Source organism: Hemicordylus capensis, chromosome 3 (assembly GCF_027244095.1).
Source record: "Hemicordylus capensis ecotype Gifberg chromosome 3, rHemCap1.1.pri, whole genome shotgun sequence".
NCBI classification, from domain to species: Eukaryota; Metazoa; Chordata; class Lepidosauria; order Squamata; family Cordylidae; genus Hemicordylus; species Hemicordylus capensis.
Window position 1 is genome coordinate 65,326,028 of NC_069659.1, and position 27,178 is coordinate 65,353,205.

At 42.7% G+C, this 27,178-nt stretch overlaps 1 protein-coding gene across 2 annotated transcripts in view; it reads left to right on the forward strand.

The window, feature by feature from the left end:
- Positions 1–23,018, forward strand: part of CD247 (CD247 molecule) — a 68,580-nt gene extending 45,562 nt beyond the window's left edge. The window contains exons 2-9 of one of the 2 annotated variants that reach the window (XR_008318439.1): positions 8,982–9,085; positions 11,587–11,643; positions 15,134–15,220; positions 15,538–15,573; positions 17,909–18,045; positions 20,006–20,062; positions 20,400–20,435; positions 21,033–21,077. Coding sequence is in view for 1 of the 2 variants with exons in the window: in XM_053304726.1 (XP_053160701.1) it covers positions 8,982–9,085; positions 11,587–11,643; positions 15,134–15,220; positions 15,538–15,573; positions 20,006–20,062; positions 20,400–20,435; positions 21,033–21,098 (443 nt within the window). In the remaining variant the exon portion in view is untranslated. Of the gene's footprint in view, positions 1–8,981; positions 9,086–11,586; positions 11,644–15,133; positions 15,221–15,537; positions 15,574–17,908; positions 18,046–20,005; positions 20,063–20,399; positions 20,436–21,032 lie in introns of both variants that reach the window. The other variant, XM_053304726.1, reaches the window with a different exon arrangement.
- Positions 23,019–27,178: the final 4,160 nt, after the last annotated feature.

Genomic DNA, 27,178 nt, shown 5'->3' on the forward strand with positions numbered 1-27,178 from the left:
ATCCCCTTAGCAGCTTAAAACCCACCCTGAAGTATCAAAGGATACACCTGATAGCTGCATTGCATATTATGTATTTCCAAAACAAAAAGATTCTGCCATTTAGAAATAGCGTGGAACCCATGTCATTCAGAAAAACTCCAGTTAGTTCAAAATGCAGGCACCAGAAGGCTGATGAGGCTAGGTGACCTACACGTATGACACCCATCTTACACCAGCTGTACTGGATTCCAATTAGTTTTTGAGCTCAATTTGAAATGCTGGTTATGACCTTTAAAAGCCTATATAATTCAGGACCAGGTTATCTTGAGAATGGCCTGTGGGTAGAATAAGCCTACCGAACCACTGAGATGTGCATCTCAGGGCCTGCTCTCTCACCCATTCCTTACTCTGATTTATTTGGCAGGTACCAGAGACATGATCTTTTCAGTGGTGGCACCTCTACTGTGGAATTCCTTCCCTTGGGAGATATGTCAGACTTTTTGTCTGGTTTTAAACAAACTTAAAAACCATTTCTCAGTTGTTTTTTAAAGCACCATAAAACATGCAGATGTTAATTTGTTAATTCTTCAAAATAAGTGAAGGCTTAGTGCATTTTGAAAAAATATTACATGAAAAACTGAAAAAACTGTAGTGGATTTTGAAAAATTATTACCTGAAAAACTCTATGGAGACAAGAGTAACTAGACTTTTGTTTCCTCACTGTGGCCAGGTGCTTGACCACAATGGCCAGCTCTGAGAAGCTGAATGCAGGATGTGTGGGCAAATCACCCTCTCTTGCTGGTTCACTCAGCTGGAGAAAGGTTTTATTTTTCATAATTCTTTGTTACCAGTCTTTCATACCAGACCCCCAAAGGCCTAAACATAATTTTCCTTCATGGAATGAGACCAAATTGCTAGCAGTGGTCCCCCTATTTTTTTCCATCGCTGTGTGGAATGCATTTTGTTCTGGGTGGCAGTATCAAGGCAGTGTGTGCACACGTGCATTAAGAATGGGACCTTCCTGATTCCACCTGAGTGGGATCGAAAATGAACTGAGCAGACATCCAAAAACCTATGAGCGCATGCATGTGTGCACACCTTAGAGGGAACAGTGGTTGCTAGGAATCAGGCCTCAACATGTTATGTGAAGTGTAGTAATAGTAGTAATAGTATAGTAATATTGTCTTTGATCTACATGCTTATACCATGGCTGCTGTACAGTTCTATGTATGTCTCCTGTGTAGATTTCTCATTCCCTGCTTGAGAACAGACATAGTAAAGTGAGACACTCACTCTCCATTTAGTGGGTCAGCAGCAGAGGTGACTATAAAAGGCGAAAAGTCTGCTTATAGGCCTTTTTGAGTCTGTTGCCTCAGCATGGGTTGGAGTCCCAGCCCTCTTTGTGCCTGACGCTGAGCTTTCTTTATACAATCACATATGCCTCTACTAAGCTGATACAACTTGTGACTTTCTACCAAGCCAAAGGCAGCCCACCAGCCTTGTATTATAGCCCGCCTGCCAGGTGACTGACTGCCTTCTTGCTTTTAGCCATCCAGGCTAGGCTATGGAGCCCCTGGTGTGTGAAGTTCTAGTGCATTTGTGCATCTGTTTGTACAAGCTGGTGTATATATGGCCAGCTGTACATATTTGAGCCAAAGTTTTAGTTAATGAAGGCTGTCTATACTCACCTCTGCACCTAAAATGGATCAGAAGAGATGTGGCATTTTGTGCAATCTTACATAACTTTACTGTGACTGTGGAGACAAGAATAACTAGACTTTGGTTACCTCACTGTGGCCAGGTGCTTGACCACAGTGGCCGGCTCTGAGAAGCTGAATGCAGGATGTGGAGGCAAATAGCCGGCCTATATATAGGTCCCCAGCTTATGAGTTCCAAACCTGCTGGTTACCTAGATAAAATTCTTATACGTACATTTAGGCGAGCATTGACCCTCGCCCATCTCAACATACTCCCTACCGTGGTTACAGAAGGAAAATATAAGAGAATACCCTATGTAGATCGTCTTTGTCCCTGTGGTCCGAGCGATATAGAGATCACTGCCCATGTAATTTTTTATTGTACCCTTTAAAGGGATAGTTGTACTAAGTATATTCTACCTTTGTTAAAGAAACATCCTGGCCACACAGATCACTTTCTCCTGGAGCTTTTGCTGTCTAAATTTAAAGATACAATTTCTGTCAATGTGGCCAAATTTTGTTTGATCATTTGCAAATTTAGTAATGTTTTTATTGCTCAGCTGAATACTGTAAATTTTTAATTTTGATCTTGCTGGTCTGATCTAGGCAAATAGCCCTCTCTTGCTGTTGCTTTCCAGCAACTGGTATTGTTTTCTGCTTCTGAACCTGGAGGTAACATATAGCCATCATGACTTGTAGTCATTGATAGATTTGTCCTCCTCTCAGGGGCGTAGCAAGGTTGGAGTGGGCCCAGAGACAAGATTTTAACATGCCCCCCCTCACTGAAGCTCAGCTCATGAAGTAAAGAAATCTTAAATGAGGCTGAATGTTTTGTAAATTGTGGACGATGCAAGTCATTTAATGGTACTATAGAAAGACATGCTGTTCTGGTAGCTCCAGGTCTTAACACTCACATCAATTTCAGAGGATGAATACAACCGAAGGAAGCCCGGGCAGGTGCGCGGCTGAGGGAGTCAGTCATGTGACTTGCCTCTGGGGGGCCCCTCAAGGCAGTGGGCCCCCAGACAACTGTCTCCCCTTGCCCTGTTACAGTTATGCCCCTGCTTAAGCTCTCTAGGGTGGTCACTGTCACAATCTCTTGTGGCAGCAAAGTCCATAAAATGATTGTGGAGTAAGACCAGAAAAAAATGATTGTCTATGCTACAGAAAGATTTCAATTTTGATTTTTAAAAAAGAAAAAAGCTTCCACCCAATATCTCTGCTATATATAGTGTGAGCGCCGCTTTACAAACAGCAAGTTAGGCCTTAGTTTTGGTCTTCCCCTTGCATGCCCTCCCCTTAAAAATTGGTTTTTAAGGCAGCACATCCACATGTATGCATACCTATATCTATTCTGCACCCTTCAAAACCAAAAAAGAAAACAAACCTGCTCTGTGGATTGATGTGGTGGCAGGGGCTAAGTGAGAGCGATGTCTGCTTCGTGGAATTTCATCACTGTTAGCAAAGCAGAATGCATGAGAACCAGATCAACCAAAAGGCTGCTTCTTTGGGGTGGTGTCTTTACCATAAGCCAGTTCAGGTCCACCTGCTCCTTCCTCAGCCCCCTTTCTCTTCCCCTTTCCCTAAGGAAACAGGGAACCTAGACTCTTATAAATTACTACGGGCCAAAAGAGAGTTGTGCAGCTACCCATGGATTTCTAATCCTTTCTATTGGGTTTGAATTGTTGTTTTCAATTGTTGAAAACAAATGGCTGTTTTTTTCAGCCATTTTGGCTGAAAAGTAGAACATAAATTTAACAAACAAACTAGAGTGGAGAAAGTATGGGAAAGTAGACCACAATATGGTCTGCCCACCTCTATACGGTACTTGCTGAGAACTCGCAGAAACTTGATTGGCTTACATTTCTTCCTCCTTGGAATGGCATGCTCGTGTACTGTCGTCATGAACTTTGTCAAGTAGCTTCAGGAAACCCCTGACTTCTTGTAATACCAAGACTTGAAAACAGCTGTTCTTTTGTCAGAGTGAGAATGAGTGTATTTGAAACTTCAAGCCAAGCCCCCTCAAGATATGAGTGAGCTGATAAGGGCTGCTGTGTGTTTCAAAGTTCAGTTCTTCCTTTGCTTTCAGGAAAGTGTGATGTCTCACCATCTGTCCTCGGACAACCCAGATGGCTTGAGCTAAAATCTGCCCTCCCTTTCTTCTATTTCTGCAAGTTAGCTGTCTTCCTTTCTCCCCTTTCATGTTCTAGGGATGGTACTTAATTGGAGTGTGCAGAACCGGTTCAAATCAAACCAGGTTGGATTTGAACCAGCTCAGTTCAACCAGTTCAAACTTGAACCGGCTGGGCCTCAAAAAAAGGTGGCTAGTCCAATACAGACCAGGGTTCAACCCAGTTTGAGGGATATGTTTGTGAAGGGAAATCCGGTGAGGATTCCCATTTACAAGCAAAGGGGTGGGGGAATTCCTTAAGTGTTCTAAGGGTGGCAGGATGGAAGCATCCATGAAGGCTGGAACTGGGCTGCCACTGGCCTGCACTGCTGGAGATGGGGAGCACCAGTGAGGCTTAGAGAAGTCACCACCCAAGCTGCTAAGGTGCCCTCTTGCTGACCCCCCTGGCCACCCTTCGACTTTTACAGGATTCGTCCCTTAGACTTTTAAAGGATTAAAAACTTTTAAAGAAGACTTTTAAAGGATTCCCCCACCCATCTGATTGTAAAGGGAATCCTCACTGGATCCCCCTTTACAGCATAGCCCTTGAACTAGTTCAACTCAGTTCGACCGGAACACCAGCTGGTTCGACCAAACTGGCTCACCGATTGGCAGTTCAGTTCAAATTCAAACTGCTCCGCCAAACCCGGTTCTGTGCATACCCCTATTACTTAAGCTATTTTCAGACATTCTGTTGTACAAGTATACAAGTGTCTGTACATATATTTGTGAATGACTGCATCTGCATTCTTTTTAAAAGTGAACCTCTGAAATGTCGGATACAGATAGGAAGTGTACTGCTGTACTTCCGTTCAGCATAACCAGTACTGTAGCTATGGACAGATCTGTACCTGTGTACACTGTACACAGATTATATAAGTGCTGAATAGGAGTAGGGCTTAAGTGTTCCAGTCTTGGTATGTTGTGAAAGTGCTTATGGACGTGCAAGAAGAGGGAAGCAAACTGGACTTACCTCTGTTCTTCTAAATAGTTGTTTCCCCCCCTTGCATTTCTAGAGGTTCACTGATGGTTTATCTGTGGGCTCATAATGTTTGGCCATTAACAAGACTGCTGCAAAAAAGACTTTCCGAGAGTCTGAAGTTTGTACTAGTGGCATAAAACAGAGCTCTGGTACTTGAGAAACCTTGCACTCAGGAAACCTTGCATTCAGGAGACCCAGCTGTCAGCCTGAGTGGAGGGGGCTGAATTTGCTCAGAGTAACCGCACTGTGCACCACAAGCAGTTGAGGGAACTCTTCAGACTGATGTCAGGAACTGAGCTCCATTTTAACTTCAGCACACAGGTTTCCTCTCTTGACTTGCATAGTTATGTCTCAATTCTTGTTTCACAGTAATCTCATTTTAAAATGAAACTGCAGTGGTCTAGTTTAGGTTAGTGGGACATTTATAATGGTTCTATACCAGTATCTTTTATGTATATATTACTTGGATTAAAAGAGTTATTTTCACTAATTGCAGATTTGCATTTAGCACTGTACTCTGAAAGGAGGCTTGGTGCTTATGGCATTGTTGTAAGCCATTGACATGTATATGTCAGTTAAAAAACAACAACTCCAATCTGGCATGTGCTTAAGCCTAACTGCAAATTGTTTGTGGTCTTTGTGTTTTAAGTTGGAGGGTAATGGGGATGAGGCAGCTCAGTGGCAGAGCATCTCCTTTGCATGTACAAGGTCCCAGTTTCAGTCCCTGGTATCTCAGGGCTAGGAAAGCCTCTTCTTCCAAACCCTGGAGACAGATGCTGCTAATCAGAGTAGGCAATATTGAGCTAGAAATATGGTAAAGGCAGCTTCCTATGTACAATTTTTTTCTTTCTATGTTGATTAGATTCAGTTTATTACAATCATAGATCAGCTTCCTATGTGTCTGTCCAAACTACTTTGGCATGGCTAAGCACCACTGAAATCAATAAACGTTAGCCATAACTAAGTCCCTTTCATTTCAGTGGGATTTAGTTTTGACTTACTGAGTCTGGATGTTGCCTGGTATGTTTCAATGGCACCTTGATTGGATTTTATTCCATATGAAGGACCCACTTATATTTTGAATATCTTCACGTAAGTCTTTATTGATATATAGTTTTGTGTTAATGAATGATTCAGTGGCTATTTTTGTAATAAAGATCTTGAATATTGCCTTGGAGGGTTCTGTTAATGCCTTGGTGGATACTTGGAACAGGGAACTTGCCAGGACAGTAGACACAATCACCCCTAAGTGTCCTCTCCATCCTGCTTCAAAATTAGCTTCATGGTATACAGAAGAGTTATGGGAGCTGAGAAGACTGGAGTGCAAGTGGAGGAAGACTTGACTCGAATCCAACAAGACACAACACAAAGCCAATTTGAAGGCTTATACTTTGGCAATATATATAGCAAAGAAACAATTCTATTCTAGATGTATTGCATCTGCAAGTTTGCATCCAGCAGAGTTGCTCAAAATTGTGAGGGGATTGATTTAGGTTCCCTCCTCTCTGGATCCCCTTGTGATATTTCTAATAATATTTTTTTTGCAGATAAAATATTTCACATTTGAACCGATTTGGATTCCACAGTTATGGTGGGATCAATTGCAGGGGTGTCCAGTAATCTCTGATTTGATTAGAATGGATCAGTTTCAATTTGTGACTCCTGAGGATGTGGCAAGCTCCTTGGAGATGTTCAGCCTAGTATCTGTTCTCTGGATCTGTGCCCAACATGGCTTATATCATCTAGTAGGGAAGCTGTTAGAGATGGCCTATTTGGCATCATAAATACCTCACTGAGGGAGGGCAGGATGCCTCCATGTTGGGAGGAGGCAATTGTGAGACCTTTACTTAAGAAGCCTGCCCTAGAGCCCTCACTGATGGATAATTTTAGGCTTGTCTCCAACCTCCCTTGGTTGGGTAAAGTGTAGTTTTGGAAGATACGGATTATCTAGACCCATTTCAGCCTGACTTTAGATCAGGCTTTGGGGTGGAGACAACCTTGGTTGGCCTGATGGATTATCTCTACCAAGGAATTGTCAGAGGGAGTGTGACTGTGTTTGTCCTTTTGGATCTTTCTGCGGTTTTCAGTTTCATCAACCATAGTATCCTTCTGGATCATTTGAGGGATTTGGGAATAGGTGGTACTGCCTTGCTGTGGTTCTATTCCTTTCTCTCAGGTAGATTCCAGATGGTGTCACTCGGGGATAGCTGCTCTGTGAAACAAGAGCTATTGTATGGGTGTCCCTCAGGGCTCCATCCTATCTCCAATGCCCTTTAACATCTACATGAAACTACTGTGTGAGGCCATCAATAGATTTAGAGCAAGGTGTTTTCAATATGCTGATAACCCAAATATATCTCCATGATGTCATCAGGAAATGGTACAGCCCCTTCCCCCCTCCAGTGCCTGCCTACAGGTGATAATGGGCTGAAGGAGGGATAATAAATTGAAGCTGAATCCAAACAAGAAGGAGGTACTTGTGGTAAGGGGTCATATTTGAGGGACATGATAGAACTTCCTGTTCTGGATGAGTTGTATTCCTGCCCCCCCCCCCCACACCCACCAATGGAATAGGTATGTAGTTATGGAGTGCTTCTGGACTCAGGCTTCACCCTGGTGTCTCAATTTTTATCAACTTTGGTTGATATGGCAGCTGCATTCATTCCTTAAAGATAAGATCTCAAAACTGTGGTGCACTCTCTGGTAACCTATAGCCTTGACTACTATAATGGGCTCAACATGGGGCTACCTTTGTATGTAGTTCAGAAACTTCAGTTAGTTCAAAATGCAGCAGCCAGATTGGTCTCTGGGGTTTCTCAGAGAAAACATATTATTCCTCTTTTAAAACAATTGCACTGGCTGCCGATAGGTTTCTGAGCAAAATAGAAGGTGCTGGTAATGACCTTTAAAGCCCTATATGGCTTAGGACTGGGCTACTTGGAAAAGCGCCTTTTTTATCATGATCCCCACTACACAATAAGGTCTTCGAGAGAGGTTGATCTCTGACGGCTGCCAGTTTGTCAGGCGCCGACTGAGAATTAGGCTTTCTCTGTAGGGAATATATACTAGGGAGCACATTCCTGGGCTGTGGAATGTGCTCCCTATGAATACTCAAGGCTTGAAATCATTACCAGCCTTTTAAAAGAGCCTTCAAGACACTTTAGTTTAGCCTGGCTTTTAGTTACTCTTAAATAGTTTTAAATGGTTTTAATTTTTAATGGTTTTTAATGGTGTATCTTATTTTTACTCAAGTGAACTGCCTAGAGCCTCTGAGTTAGGCGATATAGACATATTAATAAATAACTAAATAAATCTATATTGAACTTTCCTTGAAAACCTTCCCCCAATGTACCTTTCTGCTGCTTAAATGATCACACAAATCTTTCTCCTAATTTGAATTAGTCCCTTCAAATCTTTTGGAAAGAGGAGACTAACAGTTGCTCTTCTCAGCTCTAGACTGCCTCTCATTTCCTATTCTCATTTCCTTCTCAGTTAATTGTGGTTAAGACTGTAGCAACACCCATGCCAGCTATTATTAATGTGATTCCACACTGAATCACAGAACGGAAAGATGGTCTTTTCCCAGTCTCATCAAATGGCAGAAATTATTTTGGATTTGTGTTACCATCTATATACTGTACCTTTATAACTTCCTGCAGATGAATATGCTGGATTCCAGAAACTAGCTCAACAAATAATTTCATCTAATAGCTTATCTTATCTTATCTTATCTTATCTTATCTTATCTTATCTTATCTTATCATGTGTGCATGTGTGGACTATATAGATAGGAATGTGCATCTGCATCTGGGCTCCTGTTAATTGCATACAAGTAGGACAGGATCAGGGCCAGAGTTTGTGAGTGACTTTTCAAATATCTACACGTAATTACTCACTGGTGTTAGCAGTACAGATGTCAGTGTAAACACTTCAGTTGTTTCACCAATGGAGCCTGGAGTTGTGGCCCTCAAATAAAATAAAAATAGTGGCCTCATTGGCAACCACTTTGCCTGATAATTCTTATTATTATTGACGTGCAGGACAGGATCACAGTTGCTTGAAAAGGAACCCTGCTCTCTCTAGTACAGAAAAGTGGTTACAAGTTGGTTTGAATTAATAAGTACATAATCAACCCTTTATTACTTTTGTGCAGATGCTGACGCACTAGGACTGACTGATCCAAAACTGTGTTACATTCTGGATGGCATTCTCTTAATTTATGCTATTGTTATCACAGTCTGTTTTGTAAACGCAAAGGTGAGTTATACACTCTTCAAAATTGGGAGTTGCTTGTTCTTTATATATATGCAAATAACCTGTAATTGTGTGTGTGGTGTGTGTGTGTGTGTATGTATATAGATAGAGATAGAGATAGAGACTTGCCTTCACTCTCTGCCCAGCAGAAGATAGCAGAGGATGAGCACTGGCTAGCTGTTGGGTGGGAGCTGGGCAACTGGACTCATTCCAGACAACCCTTTACTACCTCTCACAACTGTCTCTCAGTGGTGGTGAGGAACCTCAGCATTCAAATGGACCACTGCATTCCGCCGATCATCTGACTGCGGAGATGCCCCCTCCTCAGCTTTTCAAGCTGCTGGATGGTGATATGGAAGTCATGTGGTTGTGTGTGTCTTCCTTAGAGATTCATAAAGTTGCTCAGAGCTGAGAAGCATTATGATTTTCTAATGGGAAAGCTACTGCACCACTGTGCATCTTATGGCAAGCTGAAAAGTAGGAAGCAGTTTCCATGTATCAGGTGGGATGTAGTGGTCTCTTTATACATTAAGGATCCTGCCAAGCCCTTTCACCGAGCTTTGGATAGGACAAAGAGGTGGAGTTCCTTGAGAAGTCATTGAAGATGTCTATCACATTTCACTGTGTTGATTTCTTAGCACATAGCTGAATTATTTTCTCAGTGCTGTATAAGCAACAAAGTGCACCTTTGTGTAGATCATCATGTGTGAAATGCATACGTGGGTGATACTTTACACACAGCTTTCATGCCCACACAGGCAGCATTTCCCTGACGTTTAGATTGTAGAGATTCTCTTTGATACAGATGCCGTCTTTCCAAAGCAGAAGTGAGGTTTTTTAACAGGAGGTTACTTGTTGCTTCCAGTACTGTTCTTATGTGTGTTAGAAACTGAAATCTTCATACTCCGCAAGGGATGAGTTCACACCTGTTGAAGAAATATGTGGAAATGGGTTATGGTGGAAAATATAAGGGCAGAGGGGCTGTGGTTCAATTATAAATCCCACCTGCAGCTGAAAAGGGCTGATCTCAAAATTGGGAGTCTTTGTGAGTTTGCTGCCTGAAGGGAAGAAATCACTTACACACACTCCCTGATGTACATTGTGTTTGACTGTGGGAGCCACAGTCCCTGCCTGCTCTCAAGTTGAGACAGTGATCATTAGGGAGGGCATGGTAAGACCCTAGCAAAAGTGCTTCTCAGTTCTTCTCACGGAGATACTGAGAGGGGAGTGAGTAAATTGGCAGCCAGCTGCTTGCTTCCAGTCCAAAACGCCTCTCTACCGGTCAACTAAAAAGCAATGACCCTCCGTTCAGCCTCAAAGTGCAAACCCACATAAAAGATCTGAAGGCTGGTTTAAATGTTGGCAGCAACTGTTTGTGGCCCTCAGGTGCTTCCTTTGTAAACTGAGTTATCCATTTGAAGACCAAATCTCTCCCTCTTTCACTCTATATTAGTGGTTGCCCATGTCTGAATGCAGCCCTATGTGCACACAGATAAAAGCTTCACTTTAAAGACAGGAGGAAGATTCACTTTTTGCCAGCTTTCAGTGCAAAAATTTCCCACCTGGGCACATTCTCGGACTATGAGATCTTATACCGCTCATTACTGCTTCAGAAGGATTTTTTTTTTAAGTGCTGTGATGTGTCTGATGGGAAAGATGGATGCGTGGATCCTTTTCTGTGACCCACAAATGTCTTTATCCTTGTTGCTGTCACAAGGAGGTAGATTAGCTCCAAGTTAGGATAGGATTGTAAGAATGTAGTAGAGAAGGTTCTTGGTACTCAGTGGAGATCCTAAGTGCAGATCTGGAGCTCTGAGATCTTGCTGAGCCCAAATTTAATTTAAGTCCAGAAGGGTTGGGAAAAGGAGTTCTAGAAATTCTATGTTAAATATCTCAAATACTGCATTGTTAATGGGAAATTCATAGGCAGCTTTAAGAAGAAGAGCCTTCCCGGATCAGGCCCAAGGCCTATAGTCCAGCATCCAGTTTCCCACAGTGGCCCACCAGAAGCCTCTAGGAAGCCCACAGGCAATGAAGGCATGCCCCTCTCCTGCTGCTGCAAGGAGATATCCCCTGCAAGTGATATTCAGAGGCATCCTGCCTGTAAAACCTTGAGGTAGCCCATAGCCATCAATACGAATAGCCATTGATAAACCTCTCCTCCATAAATATGTCTAACCAAATGCTTTCATAGACTTATTTTTTTACATACTTATAGAAGGCTGCTCTAAGGAAGAGCTTCAGATCCCCCCCCCTTTTTGCTCCATTATTTTGACAAAGGCTAGCATAGGACACAAAAAGATTGAAATGTTCATGGAATATCTGTATAGTATGGTAACTGGTGAAGACCCAAACCATGTAACCTTGCCACTACATCAGTCGTTGGCAGAAACTGGCTCAGATTAATAGCAACAGTGCAGGACAGAAACTTGCTCTTTTATGAATAAAGCCCCTTACACATGGGTGTACTCACACTATTAAAAGATAACGTTTGTGTTTTCCAGTTAAGCAAAGGCTCTTCTGAACCATCACCCTCTCGGGCCTCAGATGATGTATATAATGTAAGTAGTGAGTTTCTTATATTTCTTGATCTGTAAATGAAGACAAATGATGGGATGGCATCTGAAGGGAGAATTAGGGCACTGAATTTATGGGTTTGTGCCCCTGGATCCATTAGAATCAGGTTCAGACTCCTTCAGCTTCAGGGCTAATCCTAAGCGAATCTGTTTTGACTCATTGATGTTGCCAACACTCCTCAAATGTACCAAAGGCATGGACCAAAGATTGGAGGGCTCCAGGCACTTGTAGCAGTAGTGGGCCTCTGGAACCAGGCTGTAAAAGCTGATGCAGGCATGTACAGCAGCATCTGGGTCTACTGGGCACCACGGGAAATACAATTCCTATAAAAACCAATTATCCCCAGCGACCACCACAAACATGGATGGCAGCATTTTGCTAGGTAATGTGGGAAATGTAATTCTAGATTCTGTCACAATCCCAATGACATCCTCAGGAGCAAGATAGTCCAGTTTTATATTAAATTAATTTTGGGCAGCCGGTAAATGGCTCCTGACTTGGCTCCATTCTGAACTGGCTGGGGGAGCCCTTCCCATCATTAATACAGCTTTTTTTGCTTTATTTCTCCCCACTTTAGAACCTGACGGCTTGCTTTCAAAGAGTTTCTGAATGTGCTACAACCTAAGCTATGAGGTTGGAAAAGTGATTTTCCAGCAGTTAAGGCAGTCACTGAGTTCCTAGTGGCTCAGCTAGCACAGTCATTAACTTAGGAACATAGGAAGCTGCCATATACTGAGTCAGACCATTGGTCTATCCAGAGGTGCACCTAGGTAATTTTGGAGCCTGGACCTAAAGGCCTTTGGAGGCTCCCCTGCCTTGCAAGTTAATTATGCTCCACTGGGCGACCAAAGCACCTGGGACAGACTAAAGAGGATTTGCGAGCCCTCAGGGGCTGAGGAGGCCCTAGATTTCAGGCCCGAAGTCCAGGGGTAAGAGCACCTCTGGATCTATCTAGCTCAGTATTGTCTTCACAGATTGGCAGAAGCTTCTCCAAGGTTGCAGGCAGGAATATCTCTCAGCCCTATCTTGGAGAAGCCAGGGAGGGAACTTGAAACCTTCTGCTCTTCCCAGAGCAGCTCCATCCCCTAAGCGGAATATCTTACAGTGCTCACATTGTAGCAGCCCCTTCTTAGCTAAGGGGAGAGGCCATGCCTGCTACCACAAGACTAGCTCTCCTCTCCTTTCTTTCTGGGAATGATGCTTCCTATAGAAGACAATCCATTGCTCTGCTCTGACAATATGCAAGGTTTTCTGTTAGTACTTCTAAGCTTGTCTATACGGTCATTGTCCCAGCTGTATTATAGCCTTGCATAATAGCACCTGTAAATCTTTTTCATTCCAATAGCACAGAATAAGCAGTTAGCTTGTAGTAGTGAGGGGTGATCAGCTCTAGGGCTATAGCCATCCCCTGCAGTTTCTACCTGAGCAACTAGTATTGATGCATACTGTTTCTGTATATGTTCATATAGCCATCATGGCTAATAGACAAAATCATTGAAGAGAACATCTTCGCCATGAGCCCCACCACCTATTAAGATAATCTGGAGAGGTTCATCTGTGGTTGCCACCAACTTGTCAGGTGGCTACTCGGGAACGGGCCTTCTCTGTTGCTGCTCCTGGACATTGGAATGCGCTCTCTGTTGAAATAAGAGCCTCCCCACCGCTGGCAACTTTTTAAAAGGCACTGAAGAAACATTTATTCACCCAGGCTTTTAATTAGATTTAAAGATTTAATATTTTTAATATTGGGTTTTAAATGCTTTAATGTTTTAAATGATTTTAATTGTAAACCTCCCAGAGATGCAAATTTTGGGTGGTATAGAAATATTTTTAAAGGTGGCTATATATCGCTAACACCCTTTCAAAGCCATCTAACCTAGTGACTTATCACTGCATCCCAGAGCAGTGAATTCTATAAAGGAATCATATATTGTGTGAAGAAGTACTTGCCCTGCCTGTGCGGAATCTCTTGCAATGTAAAAGGTAGTACAGGGAAACCTCGTTATCCGCGGATTCATTATCCATGGTTGGGAAAAAGACACCTAACTTTGGCATATGTGGGGTGGGGGGTGGATGGACACATTGATCTTGCATATCCGCAGGTTGAGGGTGGCCGGAAATGATCGTGTGGGTCATTTCTGGGAGCCATTTTGTTTCTCAGAACCTCAAAATGGCTGTTTAAGGGGAAAAACAAAAATGTGGTGATTTTCAGATGATTTTCAGCTGATTTGGGCACATTCTGGGGCAAAGCATGGTAAGAAGCTCCCCCCATGCTCCCCTATTGTTCGGGAGGGGGTTCCATGAATTTTCTTTAATTTTTTTTAACCTTTAGCCCTTTTGGGGGGCTTCCTCTAGGCCCCCTGCTGGCCTGGGTCATCGCCACCATGCATGCGCAAATGGCCTCTGCAAGGCCTGGCATGGCCCAGGGTCTCACAGAGGCCATTTGCGCATGCACGGAAGCTATCTTTTTAATGGCTGCCGCGCCAAAATACGGAGGCCTGAACAGGCTGAAAAAAGTGGCCGAACGGGCCGCGGTGGTGATGACTGAGGCCGGCGGGGGGAGGGGGAACCTTCGTGGACCCCCCCCCCCGCAGCCTAGAGAAAGCCCCCCAAAGGGGCTAAAGGTTAAAAAAAAATATTTTTTAACCGGGGGTGTGGGTGGGTTGAAGGGGTACCGGACCGAACTGGTCCAGTCAGGTTTGAGTCCGGTCTGGATTCAAACTAAACCAGACCAGCCGGTTCTGTGCACATCCCAAGTATACAATTGTGCCAAATAAATAGATAAAAAGTAAGTACTGCCACCATGGAGGAGCACAGTGGTGGGGGAGAAAGCACAGTAAACTTGTCTGAGCATTAAAAAAACCTTCCAAATGGTCCTTGAAGCTCTCAGTGGACACAACAAGAATTCAGTTCGCTTGTTTCAACAACAGCATCCAATAATGCTTATGCAGCCATGGTCCACACAGCAACTACAACCATAATGAATAGCAATAGCAATAGCACTTACATTTATATACCGCTCTAAAGCTGGAAGCTCTCTAAGCGGTTTACAATGATTTAGCATATTGCCCCCCAATGTTCTGGGTACTCTGGGTAAAATGAATTAAACATTTCCCATGTAGGATATTGCAAACGGAATACTGGAAAATGTACACTATGTACCAGCTAGAAGAGGAACTCCTGGCTTATAACTACAATGTTTAGGCTTAGGTCAATGGACATTACATCAGTATGAACTCTCAGTAATAAAAACTCAGCAGTGCCATTAATTTGATGGCATTAGCCGCATTCAGGACTAAGGGCCAAGTTGTCTCATGATGCTTTTGGAATGACAAGATGTAGATAAATGAACTCATGTTGGGATTGAGTCCATCCTGAAGCCACAGGACTGGCTAGCCCATGAGGAACTCTTCTTACTGTAGCCTGTCATTCTGATGTGCACATGTGTATTTTTTTCCCTTCCAAAAAATACAGAAACTGTCTCATGGACACAGAGATGAATACGATTCGCTAGGAGCTAAAAAGAGAGACCACGACATTGAAATGGGAGGGAAAAACCAGGTAACGCCACACATCCATCCTTTTCCAAATTAATTAATTTCTTCAGCATCCTGTTTAGAAATATGTTGGCATACATTAAATCGCAATTGGAACAGGACTTCTAGTGCTTTAGAAAATGCCACCAAGAGGGTACCTGGAGGACTTTGTGTGCTAAGAGAAGTCTTATTACTAAACCTACTGCCAAGGCAATCTTTGGCTACTGTAAGACTAGAAAATGTCCATAGAAATCCTCACAATATGTCACATATCCATTAAGAAGTCTTCATGTTTGTTCATAAGAATGGTTGGAGAGCTTCTTCTTCTTCTTTGTTTTTCAGCATAGAAGAAAGAAACCTGAGGACAGAGTTTACAGCGTGAGTAAAATCAAGCACTACATGTTACAGAAAAGCACTCTGCTTTGTTGCTGGTCATATTATTTCCTTTAGAAAAAGCAAAAGTGCCTCTCTGCATTATTGACCAGTCATCTTCATATACAATACATCTCATGGGCACCTGAAAGAGCTTCTGTAAACAGGTTCCAAAGCAACACTCAGCACCCACAGCCTGCCTTGGCTGACAATGCTGAATACCCCTATTGACCTCATTCTCTCTCCCAATGTTCATTCATCTGTTTCTTTTAAGAATGTTTTTACTGCACCTGCATGCGACTAGGTTGCTTCATCCCCTTCTCCGAAGCATGAGACCATTTTGTAAACTCTGCAGCAGTGAGGAAACAAATGTTTGGCAATAACCCAACTTACTTTGTATCTTGACTGCGGAGAGTGTAAATGAAGCCACAGTCCAATCATGTGCAAAGCCACATCTTTCTGGTGCTTATCTTCTGAATCCCTGCTCCTGCTGCATACTCTCCATCAAAGCTCCCTCCCGCCTTTGAGCAGTACAGACCCAACAATATAGGTCTGTGCTCAGGTCCTTGGAAGGGCAAATTCAGTGCATAAGTTACAACCTTTTCTGGGGGCAGGGGGGCAGCTTTCTGGTGTTATCTGTGCTTTGATGTTTCCCAAACTGGATTAGTGTATATTTTGGATGTGGGACTACCTGTGAAAACTACTAAGACGTTTGAACTGGCTCAAAATACAGAAGCCAGACTCTTGTCTGTGTTGCGTATAACTTCAGTGGAGAGTAAATGCATTCTGAAGTCACCAGGGCAGCTCTGTCTGCCTGATTATTTCAAAAACGAATATTACTACTAATAAACAAGGAAGAACTGAGAGAGAGTGTTACAGTGGTTAGTGTGCTGGACTAGACTGGAAATCCAAGTTCAGATCCCCATTTAGCCATGAAACACACTGGGTGACTCTGGGATAGTCATTTCTCTCAACATAACCTTCCTCATAGGGCTGTTGGGAGGATAAATGTAACCTTGTGCAACATTGTGGGCTTCTGGGAGGAAGCACAGGCTTTCTGTATACATGCAAAAGTAAATAAATCTAAATAAGCAAAACGGAAAGCAGGGACCAGCTACAAAAGTGGAGAACAAATACATTCTAAAGTTACAAAGGCAGCTCTGCCTGCCCATTTCAAAAATGCATTCATCAATAATAGAAAAAAATCACTCCCCCACCCCCAATTATGCTTGCTGCAGCTATGAACCATCTCCTGTAACTTGGAGGATACCACAGGAAGCCAAGCTGCATGGTGACAACCTCTCCCTACTCCATGCCTGCTGAACAGTTGGGTGCCACTCTCTGCCCACCTTGTGTGCCCACCACTTAGCCTGGGTGTTCATCCTAGCAAGCAACATATGTTTTTAAAATAGAGATCACTTCCTTAATCCTCGCCCAATGAACCATAAGCACCAGTAGACATATTAATGTCACAGATACTGGCTACAAGCCAGACAAAAACCTAGTTAGCTCTCTGCATAGCAAATGGATTTTTAAAATTATTTTCCTTCCAACAGAATCCATTCCTTCTATACATGCACCACACCCACATGGAAAGTCACTTCTGCAATTATTTGTTCGGCCAGCTCTTTAGCCCATTCAGGCCTTCCTCCTCCAGCGTGGTAGCCATTTTGGAGGCTGTGGCCCCTGTCCAATTGGCCTCTGTGTTGCCTGGGTCATGCAGAGGCCAATTGTGCAGGTGCGGCAGCCTCCAAAATGGACACCATGCTGGAGGGGGAAGGCCCGAATGGGCTGAGGAGCTGGCCAGATGGCTGGTGGCACCATAAAGGGAGGCTGGTGGGGGGAAGGAGAACCTCCGTAGACCTCCCCTCCCCCGCTGCTGCCTCCAACAACTCCCCAAAGGAGTATGTGTGTGTATGTGTGTGTATGTGTGTGTGTGTGTGTGTGTGTGTATATATATATATATATATATATTTATTTATTTTCGTGAAACCCGCCCCCCGGACCGAACCCCAAGGGGGCGGGTTTCGAATGGAACTGGCCTGGTCCGGACTCAAACCAGACCGGACCAGTGGGTTCTGTGCACACCCCTACTAGCCATCCTACCTGCTCTCTAACCAAAATGCTGATTGGATTCTTCTAAAAGAAAAAGACTTCCCCATCTTCTGGGCATTCTGACTGGCTGCCTGAGAAGTCAATCAGCCTAGTCCCTTTCTGATTGGTTTATAGGGTGATTGTAGGACTGTCCACTTTGCAAAACAAAAGTGAGCATGTTTATTGGCTCCTACCTTGTTAATATTAATATTGTAAAAGATCTGGGGCTTTTCATTTATTCTCTGAGGTTGGTGCTACTGTCGGCCACCTCACAACTCTTAAAGCAGCAGCAGGCTGCAGGCAAGAGCAGCAGGGAACAACAGAGGGAGACAGTAGGCACACAAAATGGAGGCAGAGACAACATGGCTGACTGAGAAATTTAAGGTGAGCATTGCCCACTTTGCCCATAGATAATTTGTGCCCCTGGCTACAAATCCTAGCTTAAACTAGTATCAGTAATGCATGTGTAGAGGAGCAGTTTGGACACCTCCCCGCCCTCTAAATTAGGGGAAATTGTGCTAGGATGGCTAAGGATGCATGCATGTCCTTATGGATGTAAGGGCTGGCAGATGGGATTATCTGAAGTGCCCCAATGTTTTTTTTAAGCATTCTATTCAGACCATGATGGCTTTCTCATGGCTGCCTAATCTTGAAGATCTTTACCTGCCAGGTGCCTCTGGTGTTGATTTTAGGAATCTTTTAAAAGTTGTCTTTATTCACGCAGATCTTTGGCAGCTTCTGAATTCTTGTTGGCTAGCTTGTTTTTATAAATTGCTTTGATGCTTCTTTATTTGTTTCATATCTTTTTTTAGTATAGTTGCTTTTATGCTATTAGATGGGTAACTTCCCAGATCTCCAACAGGAATATGGATCCTAATCTAAAGGCATTTGAACACTGCAGACTAAAATTGGCTTGATGGTAGTATCTCTTCACACAGCCATCTTGAGAGCCTTTAGTTTCTCAAAAGAAAGAAAACAAAAACGTTTGGATTCAAAAATATATAAAAACATCAAGAATCCAAATAGTATGTGCTAATATAGTATAATAATAGTAATAAAAATGTATGGTTGAAATTAAACATTGGATTAATTATATTTAATGTCTGGATAGCTTTCAACCATACAGTTTTATCACTATTATTATATTAAAACATTAGAACACAGTGTTTGGATTCTTTCTTAATGTTTTTAGTCTTTAGTTTCTCAGCAGGCTTCTAAACTTTGACTTTATAGTGGGCTAGTTCAGATTACCTGCAGCCACTAAGTAGGAAGGAAGCAGTAGTTCTCAGTGAGCATACAGGCCTGCTGGTGCTTTTGCACAATTCTGTGTTGTCTGAACCCATAAATATTAGGTGGAGAATGTCGGGACCCTTCCACTCCCCTGATATATGGTGAGGATCTATAGATAAAAATCTAATAAATAATATAAATGGTCAAGTCAAATTCAAATGTTGGTTACGAATGTTGAGTTGACGGTAGTGGTTGGTTCGAAGGTGTGGGGGATATCTCATATCTTTAAGAATGGGGGATGGTGCTCTTACCCCTCCCACTGCATTTCCCCCACAGGCGCTGCCTTTTTAAATGATCTGGCAGGGCGGCAGTGTACCTCCTTGCCGCCTAGTACCTCCTTGGACTGGGAGTGCCTGGAAGTGCCTGGTGCATGTGCAGTAAGAACACCCTCCCTTGTCCTTAAGGGTAAGAGCACCCTCCCCTGTCCTTAAAGATATCCCCCCCACCTTTGAACCGCAAGATGTTCGAACTGGTTCAGAGGCCTATAAAAGTGCCTCCTAACTGTTTCGTGCACATCCCTAGTTGATGGTGGACTCCTGGCATTCTTCACCTGAGATTGCTGGGTTCAGATGCCATGGAAATGAGCAGCAGTACTGGAGAGCAGTGTTCGCTGTAACAGGGATTCCCAGATGTTGTAGACTACAACTCCCTGAATCCTCAGCCAAAGGCCATTGCAGCAGGGGATTCTGGGAGCTGTAGTGAACAACACCTGTAAATCCCTGTTACAGGGAATACTGCTGGGGAGCAGCAGGAGTGTATGTTTACTAGGAAGCATCATTTCTTTCCTACTTACTTTTTGCAGGTCTTTTGAACCTGCTCAGTGATTCTCAAGAGAAAGATATGGCCAGTAAACCAGGCATGTAAAAAAAAAAAAAAAAAAAAACCCACCAAAAAACCCCTCACTAATCATTCCTTATCACCAGACTAGAATGAGAGAAGCAGGGACGTACTGCTGAAAGGATTCACTGTGAAATTAGCAGTAGTCAAGAAAGGCACTAATGAAAGCAGCATGCATTCCTTTTACTAACACTACTTTCTGACCTTCCATGGCCAGTCTCTACAGAAGGACAAGATGGGTGAAGCATACAGCGAAATTGGAAAGAAAGGAGAGGTGAGTGATACTTTCTGCTACTTTGATATGCATCAGTGTCTTGTATTGTCTATCCTCCTATTACTATTGCAACAGCAGTATTGGTGGTTCTGTGACACTTTTAATTCTTATTTAAAGCATTTTATCCTGTCTGCTTGCTCAAGGTGGCTATTGAGCATTCAGGAGGTGCCTGAGATTGTGCACCTATTTAATAGAGCAAGGGTCTATTGAAAAGACAGGAACTCTCAGTGGAAGGTGTTGTCAAAGACTGGTGGGTGGAGCAACAATTTCCATTGAGGAAGGAAAGAAACAGGCCTTTGGCATGGAAATCATTAATCCTGGGATTCCATTTTTTCAGAGGCGCCGTGGCAGAGGCAATGATGCTGTTTATCAGGTAAGGAATGGTACCAGCAAACTGTCTCCCTTTTAAATTCCAGTGCTTGAATCTAATGCACAAAAACACACCTGTTTCGTCAGGCTTGGTAATTTTAATTTGATTTATATGATTTATAGATTTTAATTGCTGTTTGTTTTACATTGTAAACCACCCTGGAATTTTATATGGGGCAGTATATAAATGCTTTAAATAGATGGGAACAGTCCCACAAATATAATCCTATAGGATTCTCATTCTTTTGATTTGATTCTACACATAAGACGGGTTTCTGGGGAGAGAGGTGCGCTAATGACGATTACCAGTGGATGCTACATTGCACAACTGTGCTTGTGCAAGTTTAAGTTGCAGTAGAACAGGGCTGTTCTGCACCACTGCCAGCAATGGTGGACACATGGAACGGTGTGGATGGTCTTGAACCGCCCGTAGTAAACTCTGTAGAATGTGAGCCTCTGAGCAGAAACGGAGCCATTGGATAGAGTTAAAAATCCTAAGGAGCCCAAGTGCCCCATACCTTCCCTTCATAACCCTACTGCAATGATTTAAGTGCCACTTCTGTGGAACCAGCCAGTCATCATTGTCTTCTCTCTCTATCAGGGACTCAGTGCAGCAACAAAGGACACGTATGATGTCCTTCAAATGCAGCCAGTACCTCCTTACTAGCTGTGGCAGGATTCACCAAGACAGAGGAGTGGAATTATTTCCAAGGAGAACTGGGATCCTGCTCTTCACTCAAGAAAGCTCTTCATCCACTTGGGAAGCTGTTGCCTTTTGCAACTAGTGTCGCCAAGCAGGACATAAAAAAAATGAAACCAACATCAATTTATAGTGTTTAAACTGTACATACCTGTAAAGAGTTTGGCCAACACCTTGCTGCTCCATAAGAGCAAAATTGCTATTCCTTACCTGTCAAGAACTGTTCTTTGAGGAAAAATACACCAAGTATTCCTTGTGCAAAACATGCTTAGAAGCATAGAACCAGGTAGAACATATGCAAGAGAACTACTAACTTCCTTTTTGCTGTAAGTATGGTGTTTTTGTAGGATGTTTTTATTGGTAGAAATGAATGGCTTTTGTAAAAAGATGCATTATGACAGTGTGCCTTTTGTAGTCTATAACAAAGTGTCACAGACTGGGCAGGTATAGACACTCAATATGTGTAACAACAACAGGGTTGGATAGTTTAGGATTTAACTGAAGGTGAGTGCAGTTTGTTTTTTAAAAGAAGGCTGCACAGATGACACAACATTTGCATGTACTGTTTGGTAGAGGCTTTGAACACAACTCCAGTAGATGACCTGAACCTGTTGAATGGCAAAGTAATTAAAAAGTAGGAGGAAGGTCCCTTCATTAGGCGGGACAGTTTTCCATACACTTTCTGCTGTATTATGACTGACTGACTGCCTCCACTATCATGGTTATGTGAAGTCATTGTCTGTTATATGCACAAAAATACTCACTCTTTTCTATTCTGTCCGAATAGAATAACCCAAAATGACTACAATCCTACACATACCTAGGGTAAATTTCCTTGAACTCAGCAAGACCTCTGAATAAACATGCATAGAGTTGCAGTGGACATCATTAAGTAATGGTTGTGATGAAAATGGAAATGTGTTAAAGGAAAAGGTGGATCATGGATTAAACATTTCCTCTCCTCTACCTCTCCCTATCCTCAGATGCGCCTAAGCATTACACTGCCACCCATGGCAACTGTGGTTAATGCTAACCAGCTTTAAACCTAGTGTCAACTTCTGTTCAGCACTAACCATAGTTAAACATTAGTGCCCATCTAATAGTCAATACTGGTTAGCAGCAGTGGAGGAAAAAGGGAGAAGGAATTTGCATGGGAGAGGAGGAAGCAGAACCGGGCTGCACAATTTCGGCCCTCCTGCAGATGTTGGCCAACAGTTCCCATAATCCTTATTGACCACTGTGGCTGGGGATTATGAGGGCTGTAGTCCAAAAATGATGGAGGACCAAGTAACCCTGGGATAGGGTTGCAATCCCACTATTAAGAAATTAAGGGAGGCTATGGCTGCATAGACCTGAAAGCAGCAGCCTAATTATGCTTCTCAACAACTACTGCGAGAATTGTATTCTGTCTTTACTTCTCATTTATTGTCCTTATCCAGTAAGAGTTGCTTGAGATTGCTGGAAGATCTTACCCTTGTCTCTGTGATTTTGTGGATCTAAAATGGATTCTCACATGAGAGGAAGCTTCCCAAAATCCACCACCACACACAAATAGATCTCACCTCTACAGCCTCAGAGAGCAAACTGGAAAATAACTCTCCTGACCAAGATGGTGCTCCTCTTCTTGCTTGTTGGTATTCCAGCTCCTTGTATAGCTAGCTGGGTGTTGTACATATAATGGACCAAGCCATGCTTGAACTAGCAAGAAGAGAGTTGGAGGCTACATGACTGACCTGATGCTTGACTAAATGTGATATTCAAAAGTGTACTTCTGATATCAATTGATGGGTGGTTTTTTCCCCTTAGTTATAATTGCAAATGTTTGTCCTTTTCATTTAAATAAACCACATTGTCAGTGTATTTTAAATAAATGCTTCTTTTACTGTACCCAAAAACTACTTCTGGCATTTGACATAAACTTGAATTGCCTCTTTTGAAAACAAGTTTTCAAACTTGATGAAAGTTGCTGAAATCTGGTCCTGGAAAGTAAAAACATCAGTCGAAAAGGTGTCCGGGGAGAGGCCAGAATTCCAGCAAAGCCTCAGGATGGGCATAGACCAAGGACCTGTAGGACCCATAACACTTTAACAAGGATACCTGGTCCCGTACTCAGCACAATCTTGCCAAGCAAGTTATTGGTGGTATGCATTGCATATGTGTCCTTGGCAGTAATTACAATATTTTGTCAAAGACACAAACATGTAGAGAACGCCAAAGGATTGTAAACAAGCAATTTCACTAACAGAAATTACATTTCATGGAGGTATTTCAAGATAAATAAACCTGGGATCCCACACAAGCAACTCGTGTCATTTCTCATGAATGGTTATAGGCAATCCCTGGCAATGCAAAGCATGTTTGACTGACTCAGTAGTATTTGTTGCACTGTCAGCTTCCTCACTTTCCTGCAGAAGCACAGCATGCTACTATTTAAATCTCGCAAGACTGAAAAAGATGGAAATTGAAAGAACGATTAAGGCAAGAAACATTTCTCACTACAGGAGAAACAGCACCCAAGTCATGCTACAGAAGTTAGGGGTAAGTGAAGGAAGCATCAAGAGCAGCACCTTGGCTCGTCCAGAGCTGGTACTGCAGTGGGTCTGAAATTGGGGATCAGCCTTGGGCACACACTGCAGGCACAATACACCTGAAAAGATATGAAGTTCTGGGGTGGGATAGGAGAGAGGAGCCTGCAGCTCATAAAACCAAGACACTTTCCTCCTAACAGCAGGGAATATAGTATAATCATCCAAACTACTATGCTTACCATGGAAGCAGAAGAAAGGCTGCAAATACAGAGCAATACAGAGCATAGCAGTTCCTCTCTATCCTTAATTCCAGTGTTGGATGAGTACAATTCACACACAGCAGTGATCTGTAGACACCTGAGCTAGGTGCATTCACCAGCCAAAGTGCTGGCAGCTGGAGGGTTATCGGGCTTGGGAGTAGTTTTAAAAGTCTGAGAAACACTGGCTGACATGATTCACAGCCCACCATTGCCATAACATTCTGCTCCAGGGATGCTGAGGATTCCAAACCTACTTCACAGGGTTGTGAGGAGAAACTTAAGTATGCAGTACACCGCTCTGGGCTCCTTGGAGGAAGAGCGGGATATAAAATGTAAATAAATAAAAAATAAACAAACCAACAGTTGAGCAAGCAGAGCTACTGCAGTTTTTCCCATTGCGACAAGTGGGGAAACTGTGGTAGCATTGCTTGTGCAACTACTGGTCCTGAACAGTGTCAGGGCTTATGAGTCTGCAGCAGCCCTGGGACAGAGTGTTACAGCAATGATGGGCTGTGCATCATGTCAGCAACTATTAATGAATCAAGCCAATCTTTTGTGTAAATATGAAGTCAATTTTCCTTTGCTTTAAAGCTCTTAATCATTGCAGAATAATCATAGCAAAGGTTATACATTTCATTTTAATGCAACTCTCCAGTTTGATGGGGAAACAGGCATGATATTTTATTTTACCAGCTGACATGAGGACACTATGGCAAGACACAGACTGGGGCCAAGTTATTTTAAGGACCACCTACTTCCATATGAACCTGCTCAACCGTTAGGGTTAGGTGGCTTCCTCTCTGGCCTTTGATAGATATCTGGTTGGTGGAAACTGGTGAGCAGGGCTTCTCTGTGGCCGCACTAGGCCTACAGAACTTCCTCCCCGGGGAGATCCTCATATGAAGTTGCCTTCTACTGAGTCAGACTATTGGACTATTTTGTTCAGTACTGTCTTCACCAGCTGGTAGTGGCTTCCAAAATTGTAGAGAGCCACCTTTCACAGCCCTATCTGGAGATGTCAGGGACTGAATTGCAAGCCTTCTGCATGAAGTATGGTTACAAGATGTTCTTTTTTATTATTATTATTATTATTATTATTTTATTTATTATTAATTCAATTTCTATACCGCCCTTCCAAAAATGGCTCAGGGCAGTTTACACAGAAAAATAATAAAAAAATAAGATGTATCCCTGTCTCCAAAGGGCTCACAATCTAAAAAGCAACATCAGATAGAACCCAGCAACAGTCACTGGAGGTACTGTGCTGGGGGTGGATAGGGCCAGTTACTCTCCCCCTGCTAAGTAAAGAGAATCACCACGGTAAAAGGTGCCTCTTTGCCCAGTTAGCAGGGGTTCTTGTAAAGCAAAGCCCAAGTGGTAGATGCTGCCTGATGTAAAAATAACTGCAAATCTAAATCATAGTTTGATCAGGAGTGTAGGATGGTCAACCATTCCCTGGTGGCCAATAATTGTCATTTGGTTTCCTCTACATTGCAAATGCAGAAGATATGGTATAAGCAATTGATTAGGAGGAAGAAAGAGGAAGCACAAAAGGAAATTTGGTCGAAACTGATTCAAGCCTCTAGACAGAAAGATTCCATTTCCTTTTGCCATATTGTAGCTGGTGGTCTCCCTAGAGAGTCCACCAAGATTGTTTGCCATATTTCAGCAATAGTATGGGAGTCATTTCTCCTCAATATATGCAGCCAAATTGGTTTCTGTGACATCTACTTCATTTAGCCTGGCTGTCCTGCCTTCCTGGCCTCCAGTTACTATTACAGAAGTTAAAAAGTTCATTTTATTGATTTAACATGCCCCTGGGGCTGATTATATTTCTGCTGTTCTGATCCAAAACAATGTTGATTGGTGGGCTTCACTATTGATTGGTGGGCTTCCTCTTTACTACTATCAACCAGGCAGCGCTATCCTGAAGACTGGGAACAGGCAATCATTGTCCCACTGTGTAAAAAAAAGGAACAGTATCTGAACCCACAAACAACCGGCTGATTAGCCTACTCAGTATAGTAGGGCAGTTATATGCCAAACTTCTATGTTGGAAATTTTGGACTTGATTAGATAGTGAGAATATTCTGGCAGAACAACAGGCAGTCTTCATGATTGGCAGAACAGAACAATGTTTAGTTCTACAACAACTTGCAGAAAAGTATAGTTCTAGATCCTGTGGAAATGTGTTTGCCACATTTATGTATTTTAAATTGGTGTTTGATTCAATCTCCAGGAAAGACTTTGGGCTCCATCAAAATAACCTTTTGTGAGTGAGGTGCAATCTTTAGGGCCATCTACCAGGTCCAGTGATGGTCCAGAGGGGGACCGTAAAACAGGGCTGTATTCTAGCCCCCCTGCTTAACTATTTTGGGGCCTTTACTATTGTTCTGAGGAAAGATTAGAAATCAACTATAAAAAAACCTAAGGTTATGGCATTCATGAAGAAATTTTGCAAGCACAGGTGCCAGATTAAGGGACAAGAAATAGAACAGGTGAACACATATAGCTATCTAGGGGTAGTCTTCCAAATGGTTTTTGGAAGGCTCATGCAGTCTGTTACCCAAGGAGCACACAGAACTGAAACTGCCTTGGTTAGATTCTTCTTTTCGAAGAGGTAAATACTGCAATGGTGAAAGTTTCCCAGGGTAAGGTAATATCTCAATTAATGTATGGTGCTCACATTTGCATACATTCTTATTTTCACTCTTTGGAAGCAGTACAGTCCAAGTTTCTTAGATCAATCCTTGGTGTCCCCACACTGTACATCAAATGCCACACTAAGAATCAAAACAGGGTTAATTTCAAATGAGACTCGAATTTGGCTGCTTATTCTTAATTACTGAATTAAACTAAACTATAGCCCTTTTGGTTTCGCTGCACTTATCCTAACAGATAATTTCTCCTCTGAGTGGAAACATGCAGTCAGTGGAAGATAAATTTTGGAACTATGGTTTTCTGATCTCAGATCTGGTCCATATAGGTCTTTTGAAGGTCAAATAATTAATTCATCAGTGTGTATGGGATATTGCACTCCAAAATGATAGAACCTGAATCACGCACAGTATGGCTGTGGGGAATCCCATATAGATCCTTTCTTTAGCTAATTATCTTTATAATCTTACCCTCCCTAAGCTTCGTTGTGCCTTTAGTCTGGCCCAAATAAATATGCTACTTTTAGCACTTTTGGAGGGAAGATTTCGCCATATACCGCACTCTCAATGACTTTGCCTGTCATTCAGGCATGATTGAATCA